The sequence below is a fragment of the Micropterus dolomieu genome, linkage group LG03 (assembly GCF_021292245.1).
Source record: "Micropterus dolomieu isolate WLL.071019.BEF.003 ecotype Adirondacks linkage group LG03, ASM2129224v1, whole genome shotgun sequence".
Classification (NCBI taxonomy): domain Eukaryota; kingdom Metazoa; phylum Chordata; class Actinopteri; order Centrarchiformes; family Centrarchidae; genus Micropterus; species Micropterus dolomieu.
Window position 1 is genome coordinate 677850 of NC_060152.1, and position 18843 is coordinate 696692.

The window sequence follows — 18843 nt, forward strand, 5'->3', positions numbered from 1 at the left end:
TGACCTGCACAGAGTAATAATGAATGTCACTTCCATCTCTTAAAGAGGTGGTATTCTGCTCATTTTCAGGTTCAAAATCCTATTTAGGGGATGTACCAGAACAGGTTTACATGGTTTAATTTTCAAAAAACACCATTTTGTTGATATACTGCACATTGCTGCAGCTTCTCTTTTCACCCTGTGTTGAAGGCTCGTTTTAGCTATGGAGTGATACATCTTGTGTCTAAATGATTTGTTGGGATTTGCAGTTCCTAGTTAAGGACTACTAGCCAATCAGAAGCAGAGAAGGGTGGACCAATGAGAAGCCGGTAAACACAGCTTTGTTTCAGCTGTACATGTTGCCGACCAGCTTGGCAACATAGGCTGGCGCAAGAGTTTTGAGAGTGGTGAGTTATTAATCTGTAACAAAAGTATTTTTCATCCATAAAGTTTTAACTGAGTTCTGTCTCTACATCACAGTAACAACTTTATGTCCGTTGACTGCCTGGAGGGTAGCTAGTGTTTGGAAGGGAGAGGAGGTGTGTGCTGAAGCTCAGTGTTTTTCCACCGGTGTTTTTGAGGGCGTGTCGGAGTAGCTGCTTGGCGAGCGTTATGAGGCGTGGTCTAATACAAATGGTGATATGTCCTGTGTTGTTTAACACATCTAGATGTGAATACCAGGAAATAAAATCTGAAATTCTGAACTCTTGTCTCATACTCATCTTTTGATCTTAAACCCAAATGTCTTCAGTGAATAACAAAAACAAAGGAATTTGCCTTACCGTTCCAATACTTTTGGAGGGGACTGTATGTATAGGAACCTAGAGTCATAATTTGAAATCAGTAGAGTTCAGGTGTTTAAGTAAAACAAAAACAAAAGGCTGAACAAACCAGTAAGCTGCAAGATCTGGCAGGGCCACACTGGAAGCTGGGTCTTCTGTAGAGCTGGACTTTGGTGCTTCATATCTGGGAAGATGCTGCCTTCAACTCATCTGGCAGTATGGCAATGTGCAATATACTGTTTATTGATATGTGCAATTTTAATCTTGCTGCTGGGCACCACTTGAACAGTCAAGTTAGCTCTTATTGTATATTTATTATTCTGTTCTTATGTTAAATTTATGTTGAACTGGTATTAGTTGACATATATTTATAGAGAATTGTAATGCACCTTTGGGTTGTCACAAAAGTAATCTGCTACACAATAACAAAAAAGGGCTGGAATCTTGAATATAAACAGGGCCTCACAGGTTCTAATTACATGCAGCTAGAGAGCCTACACTAGTGTTTGGTCATTGACCGACCCCTGTTGGTGCTTTAGAGGCATTTCATGTCCATGAAAGCAAATAGAAAAAGTTAAAATCAGCACTGAACCATTGTGTCTCAGTAGTGCAGTGGTTAAGTGCTTTTCCTGCCACTGCCAAGATTGATGGGTCGAGTCTAGGGCAGGGTATGTTGACTGTAATATTAAACTGAAGAAAAGTTTCTGCAAATACATTTTGTTTTTGTTCTTGAAAACTTACAAAACTTTCACACACGCCAGGAGGGTAAAATACCAACAAGAAGTCGGCCATTTTGGAGTTAATTGTCATATTTGGGCGATTTACACACTCCGCGCTTAAAACAAACTCCTCCTAGAGAATTAGTCCGTGCAAAATTTTTGCTGTGCAGTCTTATCCCATCAATGATTACATGCTGTACAAATGGTGAGTTTTGATCGACCAGGGCTGTGGAGTGGAAAATCAATGATTCGCCACAAAACAGGAAGTTGTTGAAACTAAAGTGTACATGCTCACATCTGTACCAAACTTTATGTGATTGATAATGGCCCAGCCTCCAACATATCTACATGCCAAAATTCAGTTATAGTCATAGCGTCACCTACTGGCAACAGGAAGTAAGCCTTGAGTGACACTCATTATGCGATTAAAATAAACATGATGTACTGGGACATAACGTATTATTACTGGGTGCTCCTTTGCATCACATAGAGGACACAGGAAGTGACTTTTAAGCATTTTTTACAGCTTCCAAAGTGCGTGACAATTTAGAGCAACACTATCTGATGCGCTTCACGTGCAAGGGTGACAGGTAGTCCAACGCTGATTGCTGCTTCAATATTTAACTGAATTAGTCTGTTGCATTTGATTCTTTTACCTGTAGGTAGCGCTAAAGGATTTTAATTTGCTGATGGAACAGTACTTTGCAGCAGCATTGGTAGCAGTCACAGCTAATAGCTGACAGCTCTCACACACATTTTCTTAAGGAAATGACCATTCTAGTTATTCATATTATTCTGATCTATTAGATCTTATTTTGATAACATCTGTGTTTAGTCTTCAGTAACCTGTATCCTGTCTGTTACTCCAGAAGCCTTCAGCGTGCCTGTCTCTCTGTTTTCCCCTGCTGTCTCTCTGCCTGCCTGTCTCATTAGTCCTGATCCCTCTCACCTGTGTTGCTCCCGCCTGCTCATTAGTCCCTGGTGTATAAATGTTTGGTGTTTCTGTTCAGTCCCTGTCTGGTCCTTGTAGCTGGTAATGCTCTGTCTGATATCATGTGGATGTATTCAGCCTGTTTGTTTGCCCTGCTTGTTTCTGTGGATTTTGGATTTCTTTTGGATTTCTTTTGGATTACCGTGTTTTAGTTGGACTGTTTATTTTGGAAAGCCACAGCTCAGCCAGTATGCCTTTAAGTGTGCTCGCCTTTAGTTTGTTCAAATAAACCTTTTGAACTGTAACAATGGTTGCGTTTTCAAAGAAAACAACTTACCGTCAGCAGTGCATAACGAAACTCAGGGAGACGGAGGACTACAGAAGCTTAGGAGGTACAGAAGGGATGGTGTGCAGCTAAGGTCATCTCCACAGGAAACATTAATAAAAATCAACTCAGTGAGATAAAATTCACAATTCTTCAATAAAATCATTAAATTCACAAATACAAATTGAAAACAAGAATTGTGAGAGAGTGCATTTTTAACTCTGTTACGATTACATTACTTTTGATTAAAAACATTAAGTCGCTAACACAGCCAAACATCAAGCAAGTGCAACAAAACACAGCAATAAGTATAATATACATACATAGATAGATAGATAGATAGATCATATAGACCATCTCCACAGTCTTATTTTTATTAGCCAATAGTGACGCAAGTCAGGGGCAGCTATCATTAGCACGGATCTGCCGCTGTTTGCTTCAAAACGTTCAAATTAGACGTTGTTTTACCAATAATATAGATACACAGCTACTTCAACCGTCTCAGTCGCTGAAAACTTCCATGACCCACATAGTATACAATAATGCAACATAATGCCGCAGGATAACATCCCAGTCGAAGACCCATTCTCTACAGTAACGTTACTTACTGAGGTCTAACTGTTATAAAATAACAATCTCATTTTAATATTAAGTCTAACTCACTAATTGCTCACATTGCTGAGCCTCCGTCTCCCTGAGTTCTTTTCAAGGTCCCTCCCACACCGTCAGGGGCCCACTTGCCATGGCTTGCCTCAAAAAAGTTCCATGTGCTTTCACAACGCGTCTTGCAAGCTCTGTGCTGAAAAGTAAGAAATTCCCTTTTCTGTTTGTATTGGTTACATGGTCCATCACTCAGAAAGTGTTGAACAGATACATTTGGATATGTGGCTTGTATGTAATCCAGCACTGGATTCATGTGTTCCCATATTGCTGGGGGGCTTTTGTGTTTGGAGGGTGATACTGTGCTAAAGCAAATAGCTCTTTTTTGCCACCTATGTACAAAACACCAGTGTGCAGAGTAGCTGGTGGGAGGAGCCAACGTGCACAGCTTGAATCTCTGAGCTGTATTTGCACGTGTAGTTTTCAGAGAAGTCTATGTGGATCACTGCCTCTTCTTTTGACAGGTTCTTTTTCAACTCTCTGCAGTAAGAGTACTGTTGATTTATGTTGAATGTGTGGAATAATTCCACAAGATTATCTTGTGTGTCTTGACAGTGGTAGGGCCCTCCCTCACATCTTCCCTTTCTATCTCTGCTGTGGCCCACTGAGTAAATGCAACCTTTGCTAAGCTGTCAAATCTGGAGAGCTGAACAGTCTTGTCTTTGCATTCTGCACACTCATCATACATGCAAATTTTGCTAGAGGTGTCACAGGTCAAACTCTTCAGATCTAAAGTTTCAATGACAAATCTGAGATTCTTGTGGATCTTGCACAGACATGTGTTGCGTTCAGATAGAGTGGGATGTACTACCCAAAATGGACGAAGCTTACAAAAAAGGGAGTATGAGATGCTATTTGTATTGTATTTCAGTGAGAAATCTTTTGTGGAGTTTTTTCATTGTGTCAACCAGGAACCTTTTCTGCTTCTTCACCTTGTTCCTGGTAATTGTTTGTTTTCGTCCCGTTGTTATCTGACTGACGTCATCTCGGGTGAAGAAGGTTTTGACCTTGGACTTGAAAGCAACAGCAAACGTGTTTGTGGGATGTCTATTGGTGGTATAGAGGTTTTCACTGAACACTGCGACGTGTCTTTGAGAATCCCAGGGCTTTCTCAGCAAATGCTTGGAGCCTGTACTTCACAATCTTCCCCACTGTTACCTTTGCTATTAGTTGTTTTTCTTTTTCTTGTTTTGCTTTACAGTACTTATTCTTTATGTCTTCAATCAATGATTCATGATAGAGTAGTGTATTTCTTATTTTGGAGCTTGTGTTCGTTAATTCATTTATTTTTGAACGAGGAGATTAATTCTTATTTAAGCGCTTATATCTTTTTCTGTATTTGGCAGCACGTTTTCTTTCCTTCTGTAGCGATTTCTTTAGTTTTTCAATTTCTTTGCATAGTGTGTCCCTGTTCTTCCTGGAAATTTGCTTTCCTTCTTCATGTTGCCTGAAACAAAAAAAATGTACACCACATGTAAAACACTTACTCATCAATGATACACCTGCTTCTTATTCTATACGTGTCCATTTTCAGTCCTAACTGCATATTACCCTGACCTTGCTGATCCTGACTGCTGTTGTGACTGTGACTGAATGGGTATCCAGACTGTGCTTCCTAGCCTCTGCCTCTCTCTTTTCTCTTCTTGTTCTGCTTCCTCCACCTTTTACGCAGCTGACGTTTCCCTCTCTAATCTAAGATCACTAATCTTACTCTTTTTCCCTTGCTCTACGTCCCGTCTCCATCTCTGACATTAACTCTTTAGATATTTTTGCCTCCTTTCAGAATCAGCATCCCGACTCAGCAGCACTTAATGGAGCCATGATGGAGACATATCTATCTTCAAATGTTATGGAATTTAACATTATTGTTTAAACACAGAGAGCGAGTGAGTGAACCAAACAGGGTTAACAGAAAATACTCCTACTCAAAACAGACATTTTAACCCATCCACTGATGTAGGCTGCACTTTAATCAATTACAATCATTATAACGGGAAGTAGAACCGCCCCGTCACATTCTTCCTAAAATGGCTGCAGTTCTCCATGAGGTCAACTTCCTGACCTAGCATACATGTCTTCACTTTGAAATAGTACAGTTTTCCCCATCTATTTTGCGTGACAGGGTGGTTGTTTTGAGCTTGACTGACCCTGTTTAACATGAAAAATCAACAAATAAGCAATGTAAAAGTGTGTCTGTACTTGCCTGCCTTTGTTCTTTTTGGCTCCAAAACCTGAAATGATGTCACTTCCTCTTTGAGATTATATTTAAAGCAACAGTACATATTTATGGACAAAACCAGTTATTACTGGATGAAGCCACCCCGCTGATTTGAATGGAGAGCGGTGAAGCCAGTTTTGGACCAGTAAAATACTACTACAGGGCTACTTCCTGTTGGCACCAGGAGGTAGAGCGGTTGCCTGTTAATTGGACGCGCGGTGGTTCAATCCCTGGTTCCTCTCATGTGTGACGGGATGTCACAGGGTTTCAATGTCATTTTTGGGCCTACATGGAGCCTTCCATGCAGGCTTTGGTCGGCTTCACTGTTTCAACTGTGGCTTACCGCCATGAGCGTGACAGAGTGGTAAGTCAAACTAAGGGACACCCAAAAATCATGAAATATTTACAAAAAAAATAATGTTTTTTTTTTTAAATCTATGTATATTTTATATAAACAGGGACACAAATAGAATCCTGAAAGTAATTATGGTTTGAAAAAAATATTAAACTTATTTGGCGATATTTTAGATGCAAATGTCTTGTTGGTCAGTACGGACATGTGAAAAAGGCCATGTACTAAGAAAAAACTATTAAAAATAGTATGTTAGTAATAGTATTTTTTTTATATGTTATGCTAACAACAACAACACTTGAATTAATATCTTTAAGCTCTGGAAACACACTTTGGGAAATTTTTTGTAACATCCATTTAATGCATCTCATCAAACATTGCGGACCCAAATGGCACCCGTTTCATATAAAGACTCAGGTAATGCAGTACACCCCTCCCCCTACCAACAGAAGCTGGAGTATGAGTGGGCAAGTCAAGTGTTGCCTTTCATGAGTAAGGCTACAGTCTGAAACAATAAATAGAGAAAAAAAAGTTTAACCAACAAGCGGAAACTACGTCCAAAAAACAACAAAACAAAATAATACAAAGGAAATCTGATCTGAACTGAACAGAGTCCTTTGGTAGTCGTAAAGGATAATGCTGAGGACTGTCCAACGTTGGAAGACCACAGTCCACGATGTTCAGTTAGCTCAGTCAGTAAAGTGCAAGACTGTCACCTAGAAGGTTACATGTTCAATCCCATGGCAGGAGAATTCCCCCCCCCCCCCCTTTCAACAAATTGAAGCGACTGTTTCACATGCTCACAATAAAGCATGCAGCAGTGTGTTCCAGCGTTTGATCCATCAACCTACCTTTTCATTTCCTCAGTATCTCCAGGCAGAGGAGATTCCTTTGCTTGTTTCCTGACGGCTATTTCAGAAGTGTGTCTACAGACTCTTTTTAATCTTTTTTATTTTTTGCCGCTATCAAAGCACCTTAATCTGGTCATGGGTCAGAAATTATTGCTGGCAGGCAGTTAGGCGAAGGTCCATAATCACAGAGAGAATTAACTTGTTTCCTTTGTCAATGTTGTAGTATGCCTTTGTATAAACAAAACAGCCCCACACCATAACCCCCCTCCACCAAACTTTACACTTGGCACAATGCAGTCAGGCAAGTACCGTTCTCCTGGCAACCGCCAAACCCAGACTCGTCCATCGGATTGCCAGACAGAGAAGCAGGATTCGTCACTCCAGAGAACACGTCTCCACGGCTCTAGTGTCCTGTGGCGGCGTGTTTTATACCGCTGCATCCGACGCTTTGCATTGCACTCGGTGATGTAAGGCTTGGATGCAGCTGCAACTTTTATCAGTGGCAGAGCTGGAGAGAAAGTAAGTCAATATAGGTACCTTCCTGGATGATAAATTAACTTTTGATGCCAACACTGACTCCATCTGTAAAAAGGCCAACCCTCAACTTCTTGAGGAAGTTGAAGGGTTTTTACATTGACAGATCGCTTTGGAAAATGTTTCATTCATCTTTTACTGAGTCAGTTTTAACTTTTGCAATGATCTGCTGGTTTGGCAATCTCAGCATGATTAACAAAAATAGGGTGAGAAAGTGTTAAACTTTGCCAAAAGACCATTGGCACTAACTTGAATGATCTTTAGCATGTTTATCAAGTGAGTGCCACACACTTGTCAACTGTCAAGGTTATAAGTAAATTAGTAAAACAATGCTAATAAGTTTAAATACTGTCACAAATGTGATACAAAAATTCAAAAAGGATGGACTTGTGGAAGCTTGCTGAGACGTCCAGGCCACAGAAGGTAACACCTTGCTAAGAACGTTTGTCGTCAACTTGTTTATTCACTGTCTGGAAGACATAGTGCTGCTCTTAAAAATCAAGGAAGCCATACAAAATACAAGATTTAGTAGAATTTGTTCTAGGGGGTAATCACTTTTGCAGCACCTCATTTGAATGAAATGTATTATTTTTCCTATCCTAAAGATGTTCGGTGACCACATTCTTATCTTATTAAAAAATAAGTGTTTAATAACCTGTTTTGTAAAAATGCAGCAAAATGGTCTCATATTCAGTGAGAAATGGATAGGAGGGTGTACTCATTTATGCTGTGCACTTTATAAAAGTGCAGAAACAGAAAAATGTGAGTGTGTGTGCGTCTAGCCAAATGTTTCTTTCTGGGTGATCCGAGTCTTTCAGTGTCAGAATCAAACCCCTACGGCTTCCATTCATTAGTTTTCCTTATATTTTTCTTATTGTCTCTTCAGTTGCTCCATTGTTAACAGTTCAGCATCAATGGTCCTCTTCTGTGCCACTACTTCAGGCCTGCGATGGTGCTGTTGGTAGTATATCAGAGGACGATTGTGATGCCAATGAAAAAAATGGTGGCCGTGATTACACGGCAGGATTCCTCCTTGAAGTCCCACAGGTTAGGCTTCCAGTGGAAGCATTTACTGATATAGATGTCTATCCCTGTAACCTTAACTGCAGTTGGAGCGGTTAGGAGCACCTTGAATGTTCCTGACGGGCAAGGTCGGTGACAACTGCCAAGTTTGCTCCTTAAGTCTTTTACCACAACCCATCCCCTGGCTCAAAGTTGTGGAGCTGTTCTGATGTGGGGCAGCTTTTACATTAGGAAAGATAAGCTTCATGCTAACATTTCATCCTCAGGAGCTGTAAGGGTAGTCTTGCTCTGGGAAAAGGGTGTCAATCATGTGTGGGGCATACATGTCACAGCAGGAGAGTCCTGTGATTTTGAGTGGCAGATCCCTCATGTACATCAGTGCAGAACATCAACCCATGACAGTTGTGTTTCAGCCAGTCCGATTTGCTCCTTCAACTGCACCTTCAAACACCGGGTGGTAGACACAAGGTGTTTTAAGATTTATTTTCAAAACTTTCTGAAAGTCTCTGGATTACACTACTTAAAAAAATTAATACCCGAGTCACTGGCTGTCTTTGATGCTTTCACCATCTCTCACTGACTGAAGCCATCCCTAGATGGGGACAACACTTGTAATAAAGGTAATGGAGTAAAATGTAATATTAACCTCTGAAAGGTATTGAAGTATGGCAATTAGTATAAAATGGATTGTCAATTGTGCTCGAGCAGGATTTCTGAGTAAACGTACACATTTTCAGTCAATGCAATTCAAGAGTAAATGTGACAGTCCATCAGTATAAGATCTTTTGTAAAGAAAAGACAATGCAACAGTAATGCATGTGGGTATGGTTTGTCTCCAACAGAACAATTTATTAATTTTTGTTACACGATATGAGTGTGCATCCCCACACAGAAGAGCATCATTGCAGACAGCCTGACTCACCTCATTGTCAGACCTCTGTGATCTAGTCAGTGTAAGGAATTGTGGCTGCATACAGTAATTCACTGGAGTACACAGGCTGCTGGAGTTCGCAATTTCTACTAAGAGCCACAAGTACACAGCAAATTATTCCCAAACAGGAGAAAACAAAAACATTAACAAAACCTAAAAAATATGATATACAATCCAGAAATATTACAAAACTATACACGATTGAATGTGCTTGATGTAGTTTCTGCATTACAAATATTTTCCATTTCACGTAAATATAGATTGATTTCATGTTCGGTTCTCCATCAATTAATGTCACTGTACAGTAAATGTGTACGTATTGAAGACTGTCAAAATCACGCTTTAGGGGTCGAGCCAAAAGCAGGAAAATCCCCCACTGTGCTTCCATCTTTAGACTTCAACCACAAAATTGGAAGGTGAAAAATAAAAAAAAAAAGGGTGGGAGACAAAACCTCACAGGAGACCAACCTCCTCACAATAAACAGGAACTGTCACGGGTGCACAAAGCAGTGATGGACTGGAAATACTACAACTGCATTTATGCCAGAAAAATATAATTGCATATCACACCATCCCACAGCCGCTTAAATACTTTTACACTTTCATACATGTATATATAATATACAAACCCTCCCAGTCAGTCGACTAATCCCGTCACATAAAGGAAATGACTGCAGGCAGAAAAAATAATTTAAGATAAATTACCTTACTAGCTCAGAGTGACAAATTAGTAAACAGAACAAAAATCCCATTTAAGTTTTTTCACACACTGCTTCATGTTCTGATACTGCTTTCTGAAATAAAGAACATTTAAAATAAGCAAGTGAACAGCACAAGAACAGCCAACACTGTTAGACAAACTAACTCAGTTACATAATCCAGGAATGAGTTACCTTCAGTCATAGCTGAGGGTGGAGGAGAGAAGAGCTCCTCAGCTCTCAGAAGACAAATAAATAAAAGAACCGGAGTCTCCAGGTGATCGCCAAGACACTTTTTAAATCAGCAGGGGAGGAGAAAGAGACAGCACGTGCAGCTGTTCAGACTGTATGGCAACATCAGGATGTACAGAAGCACTGTATTTACATCCACTACCTGCCTTCAGACTTCTGACAGGCCAGCCAATAGACCACCCATCTGAACATCAGGGGATTTTAAGATCGGATTTTAGCCAAGAAATCAAGAAATAAAATCTGCCTGATGCTTCATCTGTTCATTTAGGGCTTTTCCTTGCTTCTGGTTTCTTTCTGAAGATTAAAGAGGTAGTTTCACATTGAAAAAGGGATCTGGATGCTGATTTGGAGCCACGAGTTGCAGTTCTAAACATAATTTAGAATGATGAAAATAATATCACAATATCAAGTCAAAGGAACGTCATACTGTGTAGCGTTAAAGAGAAATAGAGAATTCTTTCTTTAACATGAGTTAGCTTTCCATGGCATGGACATCTTATGTGTGGGATAGACGGAGCACTCCTAACAGCACCAATCAGCCAAATTTGCTCTTACATTTCATCACCATATTCATAAATCTGTCTCTCCAGAGCAGGTGTTGTTGTGAGCACATAATACAAGTATGGGGGCTGGTGGAGGTGACCCAGCAAAAACGAACTGATCATGGTGGTGTGCCAGATAAGTTTGAAGGACAGTAGGCTGCCGTCAGAGGCACAGGAGAAGAAGGGGCTGTGGAGGTCAGGTGGCATTAAAGCTGGAAACCGTCCATGGGTCCTTCTTGTTGCTGGAAGACAAACTGGCCTTGACTCTGGTCCACTGGAGGAGCCAGGCTGGCGTCTTCCTCCTCCACACCGAAGTAGTGTTCGATCAGGTCGAAGGCCTTCTGGTAGATCTCCTGATTCTCATGGCTCTGCAGGAACTCAATCTTGTCCAGGCCTGAAGGAGTGCAGCCACACATACACAAGTCATTCCATTTCTATACAAAACTTTACACAATGCATATTTCATCACTTATTAGAATCAGATCATTTCTATCGTTTATAGTAGATTATCAGTGTTTTATTGCCAGGTGCGTCTAAACATTGACTTTTTGAGTGATACCTTATAATTGACCAAATAGAAACTTCCATGCCCTGTTCACAGCCTACAATAGCCAATAAGGGTCCACTTCGCTATGAAGTGCCAGTCCCCTTTCTTTCTGCAGACAATCAAATACAAAAACACCTCGCGCCGGAATTCCGGCACAGCACCAGAGAACTTTAAGTCCTGGAAAATAACATTTGTCATTTAATTTGAAAAATGTAAACGTTCATCATTACTACACCACTTAAGGCACTCAAATACTGGCCTCCTGTCAATACGATAAAAGAAACGGCACAAATGTCAGTAATGCTCCATCAAAAGACTCCGACCTGCACACATGAAGGCACGCTGTAGAGGGGCTTGAGCACTTTGACCACATGCTTTAATTCGGTTTGTCTACACCCGAGTACCGTCTCAGATCCACGGCGATTAATACTTTTCACATATACTTTAAGTTTTTTCCCCCCCACTCAGAAACTGTATCAGCCACTTCTGAAATGTATGCGCTAAATAAAGAAATAACTCATAGCTCATTTAGGCACAATTTAATGTAAATAATGTCATAAAATGTTCTCTATATTTGCACAAAAGATTACGTGTATGTAAAGTACTCAATTATCATAATTAAGTAAGTAAGTACAGATACCACACTAAAATGTTACTTAAGTAAAAGTTAAAAACTAGCTGGTTTTAAAAAGTACTTAAGTTTCAAAAGTAAAAAGTACTACACATTCAGATCTATTGATCTTACAAAGAGCAACCTATATTTTTAAATTCTCTGAAGACAGATTTTTAATACAGCATCATAAGTTACAGTGAATCACAATAAGGAAAACTGAGTCGCAAGAGAAAAGGTGGATACTTCTTACACTACTATGCAGGGTGTCAGCCTGCATTAATGCTCTGCTCATGCAGTGAAATGTTTTCAACTTGTGAGCCATATGAACAATTTGCCATTGCTGAACAGTCACACCTGACACCACAGTGCTCTCACTAAAATCATCATTAAAACAGTCTGTCTCTGTAAGAAGCCTGAATGGAAACCTCTTCAAGAAAAGTCCAGTGCTGGTTTGAATGCACACTAACTCAATCTTCATAAAGTCTGTTATAACTGGGGGCCAATCTGCTGGTCATTTGGTGGAGCAGCAACTGTTCCATTAGGGTCTGAGCTGCTTGTATCTGATGCTGGCTGTGCACCTCTGGCTGAGGCTGCTTTGGGACTTGCTAAAGACATCTGCTTGGCAAGATATTCTCGTTATCAGCTCCATTCAAACTGGCTCCCTCAGATTCCTTTAATACATTTTCAAATATAAAATAGTTTGTATACTATGTCTTCACTGAATATGTGATGCTTGTTATTTACTGACAGATGTGCATCTAGGGCTGGACGATACGGCCAAAAATGTTATCACAATAAAAAGTTTCATATCTTTCGATATCAGTAATTATCACGATAAGTATCAAATTGTTATTTCTTTCGAGTTTAAAGGCTGATTTTTGCCCCTGAGTGAAAGTTGAAGAAACCTGATGGTTAATTGTGGTTTAAACTTTTCTTTATGGTCAACACTTGATGCCAAAAAGTGGATCACTTCACAAATCTTAGAACATTCAAAACAATTATGATAAAATCTTTTTCAATACATATGCATGAGTAAAATTAAGTAAAAGCTGTTTTTCAGCCCTTTTTCCTCAAAATCATCTTAATAAAAAATTAAGTCCTAATTCGCGTATGATTCAAGTGGATAAAATTAAACATTTATTGAATATTTACTGAACATTTGTTATATTGTTATTATTGCGATAATTATTGTTTTATTGTCCAGCACTATGTGCATCCATATTACCCAGTATGCCCCTCTAATCAACGTTATATTAATTAATAGTCAATCCACTGCTTTCCATCTTGCATCCAGAGTTTTAAGTGAACCTTGACTGAGAGAGAGATAATGTCTTGTTTAAAAATGACGTGCGCCTGATGAGTGTCATCACATCCGTGTGTCGTCTGGACCTATGCGTGCACATTCACCCTGTTATCTTTCTGTGCTGCAGTTTATTAAACTTAATAAAAAGATGTTTTTCACTAACATTGGACCGACAAAGTCTGGCAAGCAACCAAGACAGACAGCCCAATAGCTGTACTGCTCAGCTGGGAGAGTAGAGAGATGCTCTGCAGCTGCACATTAACCTAACATGACTGCCGACATCAGACTTTGAGAGGAGAGAACAAGTTTACCTGACTGTTGTGCTGCTGTCATTAAGTTTTTCCTCTTCTTATGCCCAGAGGGATTGTCCCACTTCATCCTCTCATCAAAGTTGTAAACATTAACACTCGCTTCCACCTTTGACACGAGAGTGAGACAGGGACCTCCGGCACTACGCGACTTGATTAATATCACTGCGCATGCCGGTGTCACATTAGCTCGGCGCAGAGGCGACATTGTTAGTTGTATATTTTCACCACTCGGGTGCGCTGCAGGCTTTTGTTTCCTTTCTTTTTTGTTGAGTAACGAGGTCTCGTGCAGAATGTATCGCAGTAAAAAGTCGTTATTTGGCTTAGAAATGTAGAAAGTAAAAGTTGCAACAATTTGAAATACTCAAGTAAAGTACAAATCTGATAAAAAACCCACAGTACAGTAGCAAAGTATTTGTACTTCGTTACTTTACACCTCTGCCTACAGACAACAAGAAACACAAAGTTTACCACAGGTCATTATATAGTCAGTGCTCAGTACAAAAACCACAGTTCAACCACCAATGAATGAGTCCTTCTCTCAACAAAAACTCCTCTTCTGGCAAACAGAAAAAAAACATTCAGTTTCAATACAAATGTTGCCTAACGAAAATAAAACCCAGTGTCAAATAGACAATTTTAGCGATTCAACAACACCACCTCCCTAGCAAGCAGCGCACTGGCTGACGCTTGGGACGGACAGGGCCTCTTCCACAGGTGAGTTTGGTTTGAAATACCGCCATAGATATAACCTGTACTGACTGGGAGTTGTGTGTAACGCAGGCACATGCGTCGGTCACCACGATACGCTAACATTTTCTATGCTAATATCAGCCTCCATTATGCTCGTCGAGATCTTGTCACACCGCTTATAACAAATGATAAGTGATATCCGTTTTAGATTGCAGGATAGAAAATAAATCGTATTTCTTGAAACACATTTTTCTTCATGATTAAAGAACTTAAAAAAACATGATAATTAGTAAACAATCAGCTGTTAGATTATGTTTAATTATTTCCATCAAAAAATGAATGCATTATGTGCAGGGCTGGAAATTAACACCTGCCAAGCGTAGGGCTGCACAATTAATCGAATATTGATCCCGATTACAATTTTAGCTTCCCACAGTTATATGAACATGAAGCAGTTGCTAAAGCAGCACTGCAACGTGAAACTTAGCCTGTAGAAAGAAACTCCGGCAGCTGCTGCCAGTGATACATTCACTGGGCAGGAGAGAGTGGCATTAATCATCGTTTTGTGTTTTGTAAACGCTCTGAATACTTCTTTTATAAATGAATGTGCAAAACGGTAACGTTAGTTCTAAAGTCGAGACACTTGCTTTGATTTTTTTTTTTATTCTCGGACAGTGGCGTTAACATCTCTGTGTTGACTTTGCACAGAAACCAGGTTTCTGGTCTGCTGTGCAGGTGGGAACCGTAGCTGAGAGTCCAGTGTGTGAGAGGCTGAGACGAGCAGGTCCAGAGCAGAATACGGGAATGGTTTAGCCGGGACTGTTTAAAATGAACAAACACCCTAACTGCCACACAGCCACTATCATCTACCGCCACTCATTTTAAAGTGCTCCTACACTGCTGAGTGCTTCATTTAGTTTTCCCTTTGATGTGAACTGGAGGGTTACCTTTACTTCTGTGAGCAGAGGTCAGGCGTGCCAAAAAAACACAACAGAATATTTGAATCTCAATATTAAAAATCGAATGTGTACCCAACAATCAACATAATATTAATATAACATATATGGTACATAATATTACAACGAGTACAGTCTAGACCTGCTCTATATGAAAAGTGCAAAGAGCTGATCAGGAAGAGTCACCAACGTGTTGCATATTTGCTATCCCACATATTTAAAATTTGGAAATGCTCTAGTGTGCACCAGGCATTAGTTGTGTGATGTGTTGCAGAGCCGTACCGTATGCCTCCTCAATGAGAGCACAGTACGGGTTGATGCCTGTTCCGTTTTGTTTGGCCTCCTGTTCTCCCAGTCTGAGGATGTTCTCCAGACCATTCAGAGACACCTGCACGATCTTTGAGTCCATCACTGTCAGCAGGTCACACATGGGTTTGATGGCATTCAGAGACACCAGATATCTGTTCATACAAAGAAACAGGTTAATCAAATAAAGTATTAAATTTTTTTCTGAGAGCGAGAGCGAGACTCAGTGACCCTTGCAACTGAAAAAGGAAGACATAAAAAGTCCTGGTTACCTAAAGAATATAGTCTGTGAGCACTGTACAACAAGTGAGGTGGAGACACATTTTCTGCTGAACTGTGATAAAAAAAAATAGCATGAGAGAGCAAAGTTTTGAGAAATTAAATCTATTAATATCAGATTTTAAAGAACCTGAATTTAACAAATTAAGAATTATCCTAGGAGAAGGACACACAGCAAAGCTTCTTGTCTGCGTTTGTTATTTTTGTTTATGTAATTTATAACTGATAAACTGAATGGTTTTGATTGCCTTAATCTTGTTATGTCATATTTAAATATAAACTTTTGATTTTGAAACTGCTTTGGCAACATTGTTTAAATGAAACCTTATATAAAGCAAACTGGACTGAGAGAGTGAGTCTAATTAAGACCTGCGTTAGTTAAATGTGAAGTTTTATGGGTATTTAACACTGACTGATATACCTGCTGTTTGAATGTTGTCTCCTTATAGTAATCAATATTATATGTTGCATGGGTATTCTTCCTAGTCATGTCTCTTTATATCTTATGCCACTGATATTACATGTATTGTAAGCAACAAGAAAAGTATCACAATGTAAAACAATGTACTTTCATGTACCAAAGATAAAAGCAATACAAACTGTTTAAAAAGTGTGCTGCATTCTACAATCCCTGATAATGTTCCCAGTTCTCCATAAGGGAGTTGTCACATTCTCTTTGCTCTCCAGCCTTCAGTGTGCCGTAGAGAACCAGAGGGTTGAAGTCTGTAGAACATGCCTTATCTGAGCAGGAGTGCCTCCAGAGGTGGCGTTAGTAATAGCCCACGCTGCCTCCTTCCTCGTGCGGAACTCTGCCTTCTGAAGGATCTCAATCAGTACTGGGAAGATGTTGGCATCAATCACATTCTGACAGGAAGAAATATTGTCAACTACACAGAACAGCAAGCCTTCTTCAGACAACACACTAGACCCAGGTGAAGCAGCCTTTACCTGAATCTGAGCTCTGTTTCCTGCTGTGATGTTGGACACAGTCCAGCACGCCTCCTTCTTGATGGACTCCTTGGGACTGCTGAGGAGGTGGAGTAAACATGGTAGTGCTGAACAGTTCAAGATTACCTGAGATGACAAACATTCAAGCAAACTTCAGGTGGCAACATTTACACTGTACAACTCAATCCATGAAGATGTGAAATGAGGGAATCAGTGTCCACTGTGAGCAGTGAGCCTCTACCTGAGTCTGGATGTCATCTCCTGTTACAATGTTGCCCACTGCACGTAAAGCAGGAGAAACAACCTTATAGTCACTGTGCCTAGGAAAATAAACACAAAAAAGCATTCAGTGTTGAGATACAGCAAAAGCTACTGATGGTAAGAATGTTGTTGGAGTTTTCATGCCAAACTAGTTTTCACGCTGAAACTATTCAAGTAAAGACGTTCAAGTATAAAGGAATTTAGGTCGGGGGATTTCCACTGAGAACCTTAGAAATAAATGGACACCAACAACTTCACTTCAAGACTGGCCACAAAAGAATACTGGTTTCTGATTAGATGAACACTTAAAGAGAGAAATTCAGGTATATTTCAACCTGGTGAATATCCCATAAATGGCTGCCAAAAATGAGCTTACTTTGCAGAAGAAGAAAAATCAATAGGGACCTCCACGGTTCGTGGTCGGACCCTAAATAAACCACCACCACAACCACAACCATCAATTACAAATTCAATTGGGCCGGATTGGGATGAGTATCATTAGGATTTTTTATCACTTGTATTGGTAATCCTTATAGGTTAAGTTCTTTATTGATGCTCTTTTCAGTCCTATTTATTACTAAATAATTGCATATATTATTTTAAAAAATAATTAAGGCTGGGCACGTTAAGGCAGTTTTTATTTTATTATTATTAGTTTGAAAGTCCGTTGCTCACTGGCTCTGAATACACATCCAGTCAAACCCTGGGTCACAGGAGGGGCAGTGGAGGGAGGCTTCAGCAGACTACACTGTCATCTTGTTTCCATATTTATCATGGCAGCAGGTGAGCCGCTCGCTTGTTAGTGACGCAGCTTATCAAACAAGTCAAACAGCCCAAACCAACATCTGCACCCTGTGTTCAATGTTGCTTCAACGTTACCTGGTCTGTGCTTGTAAAATATCCACCGCGACTTGTAACGTCATTTCAAGTTTTTAACCGAGTGAAGTCTGTGCGAGTGAACACCCCCCCCTCCCCCTCATTCCATCCTGATGTTTCAATGTAGTTTTGTAGACATCATCCCAACCCTACTGAACAGACTGTTTCTGCTGCTCCCTGATAAAAGATACCTGATGCTGATACCTGTTCAGGAAAAAAAACAAACTGGATTCTGATGGGAACTTGTTTTAACAAGCTAGATAAAAGGTAATGCCCTGGCAGTGGCAAATAGCTTTGGTTTAATATTTGATTTGATTACATTAATGTTTAAGTTGAGATTTACAAGAAATATTTTATTGCTACTGTGTAAAGGGAATACTGCTGGTAAAAAGCATCTTATTTGTTTAAAGTGTTTGCAAACCACATATTATTACACTTTTGTGTATATAGCAGTACATTTAAATGAAATTGCGCAACACACTACTTTAGAATTCAATATTACGCATAATGCGATTAAAAGTTTTTATCATTGCCCAGCACTAAAAATAATATATTATTTTTATTAACTAAATGTTGCGAGAGCAGCAACAGGATTTACAGGAGCAAAGTCACTAATATCTCACTGGAAACATATCTAAAATGTCAGTAAAATAAATCACATTTCTGACATCAACATACTGAGTGAAGTTTAGAACAGCTCAGTCCAGTTCAAACATTGAGTTTTGCGTGTTTATGCTTATTAAACAGGTGTTTTGGCTTTTTACTCACTAGGTTTTTTTTGCACTACGTAGCCTTCTTGACGAGCGTAGTTGTTGTAAACGTGTGTGTGTGTGTGTGTGTGTGTGTGTGTGTGTGTGTGTGTGTGTGTGTTCCTGTTACTCAGTTGTGCCAGCACTTGAATTGAATTTCAGAAAGTCAGCCATTGTATTCAAACAATGAGTTTCAGTAAAATGCAT

The 18843-nt window shown here is 39.8% G+C and overlaps 1 protein-coding gene across 1 annotated transcript in view; it reads right to left on the reverse strand.

The window, feature by feature from the left end:
• Positions 1 to 9187: 9187 nt before the first annotated feature.
• LOC123967985 (importin subunit alpha-6) overlaps positions 9188 to 18843 on the reverse strand; it is a 13186-nt gene continuing 3530 nt past the window's right edge. Inside the window, exons 6-10 of the mRNA XM_046044423.1 lie at positions 16992 to 17070; positions 16751 to 16876; positions 16539 to 16666; positions 15500 to 15678; positions 9188 to 11191 (exon numbers count right to left, since the gene is read on the reverse strand). Coding sequence (XP_045900379.1) covers positions 11004 to 11191; positions 15500 to 15678; positions 16539 to 16666; positions 16751 to 16876; positions 16992 to 17070 — 700 coding nt within the window. The 3' untranslated portion in view covers positions 9188 to 11003. The remainder of the gene's footprint in view (positions 11192 to 15499; positions 15679 to 16538; positions 16667 to 16750; positions 16877 to 16991; positions 17071 to 18843) is intronic.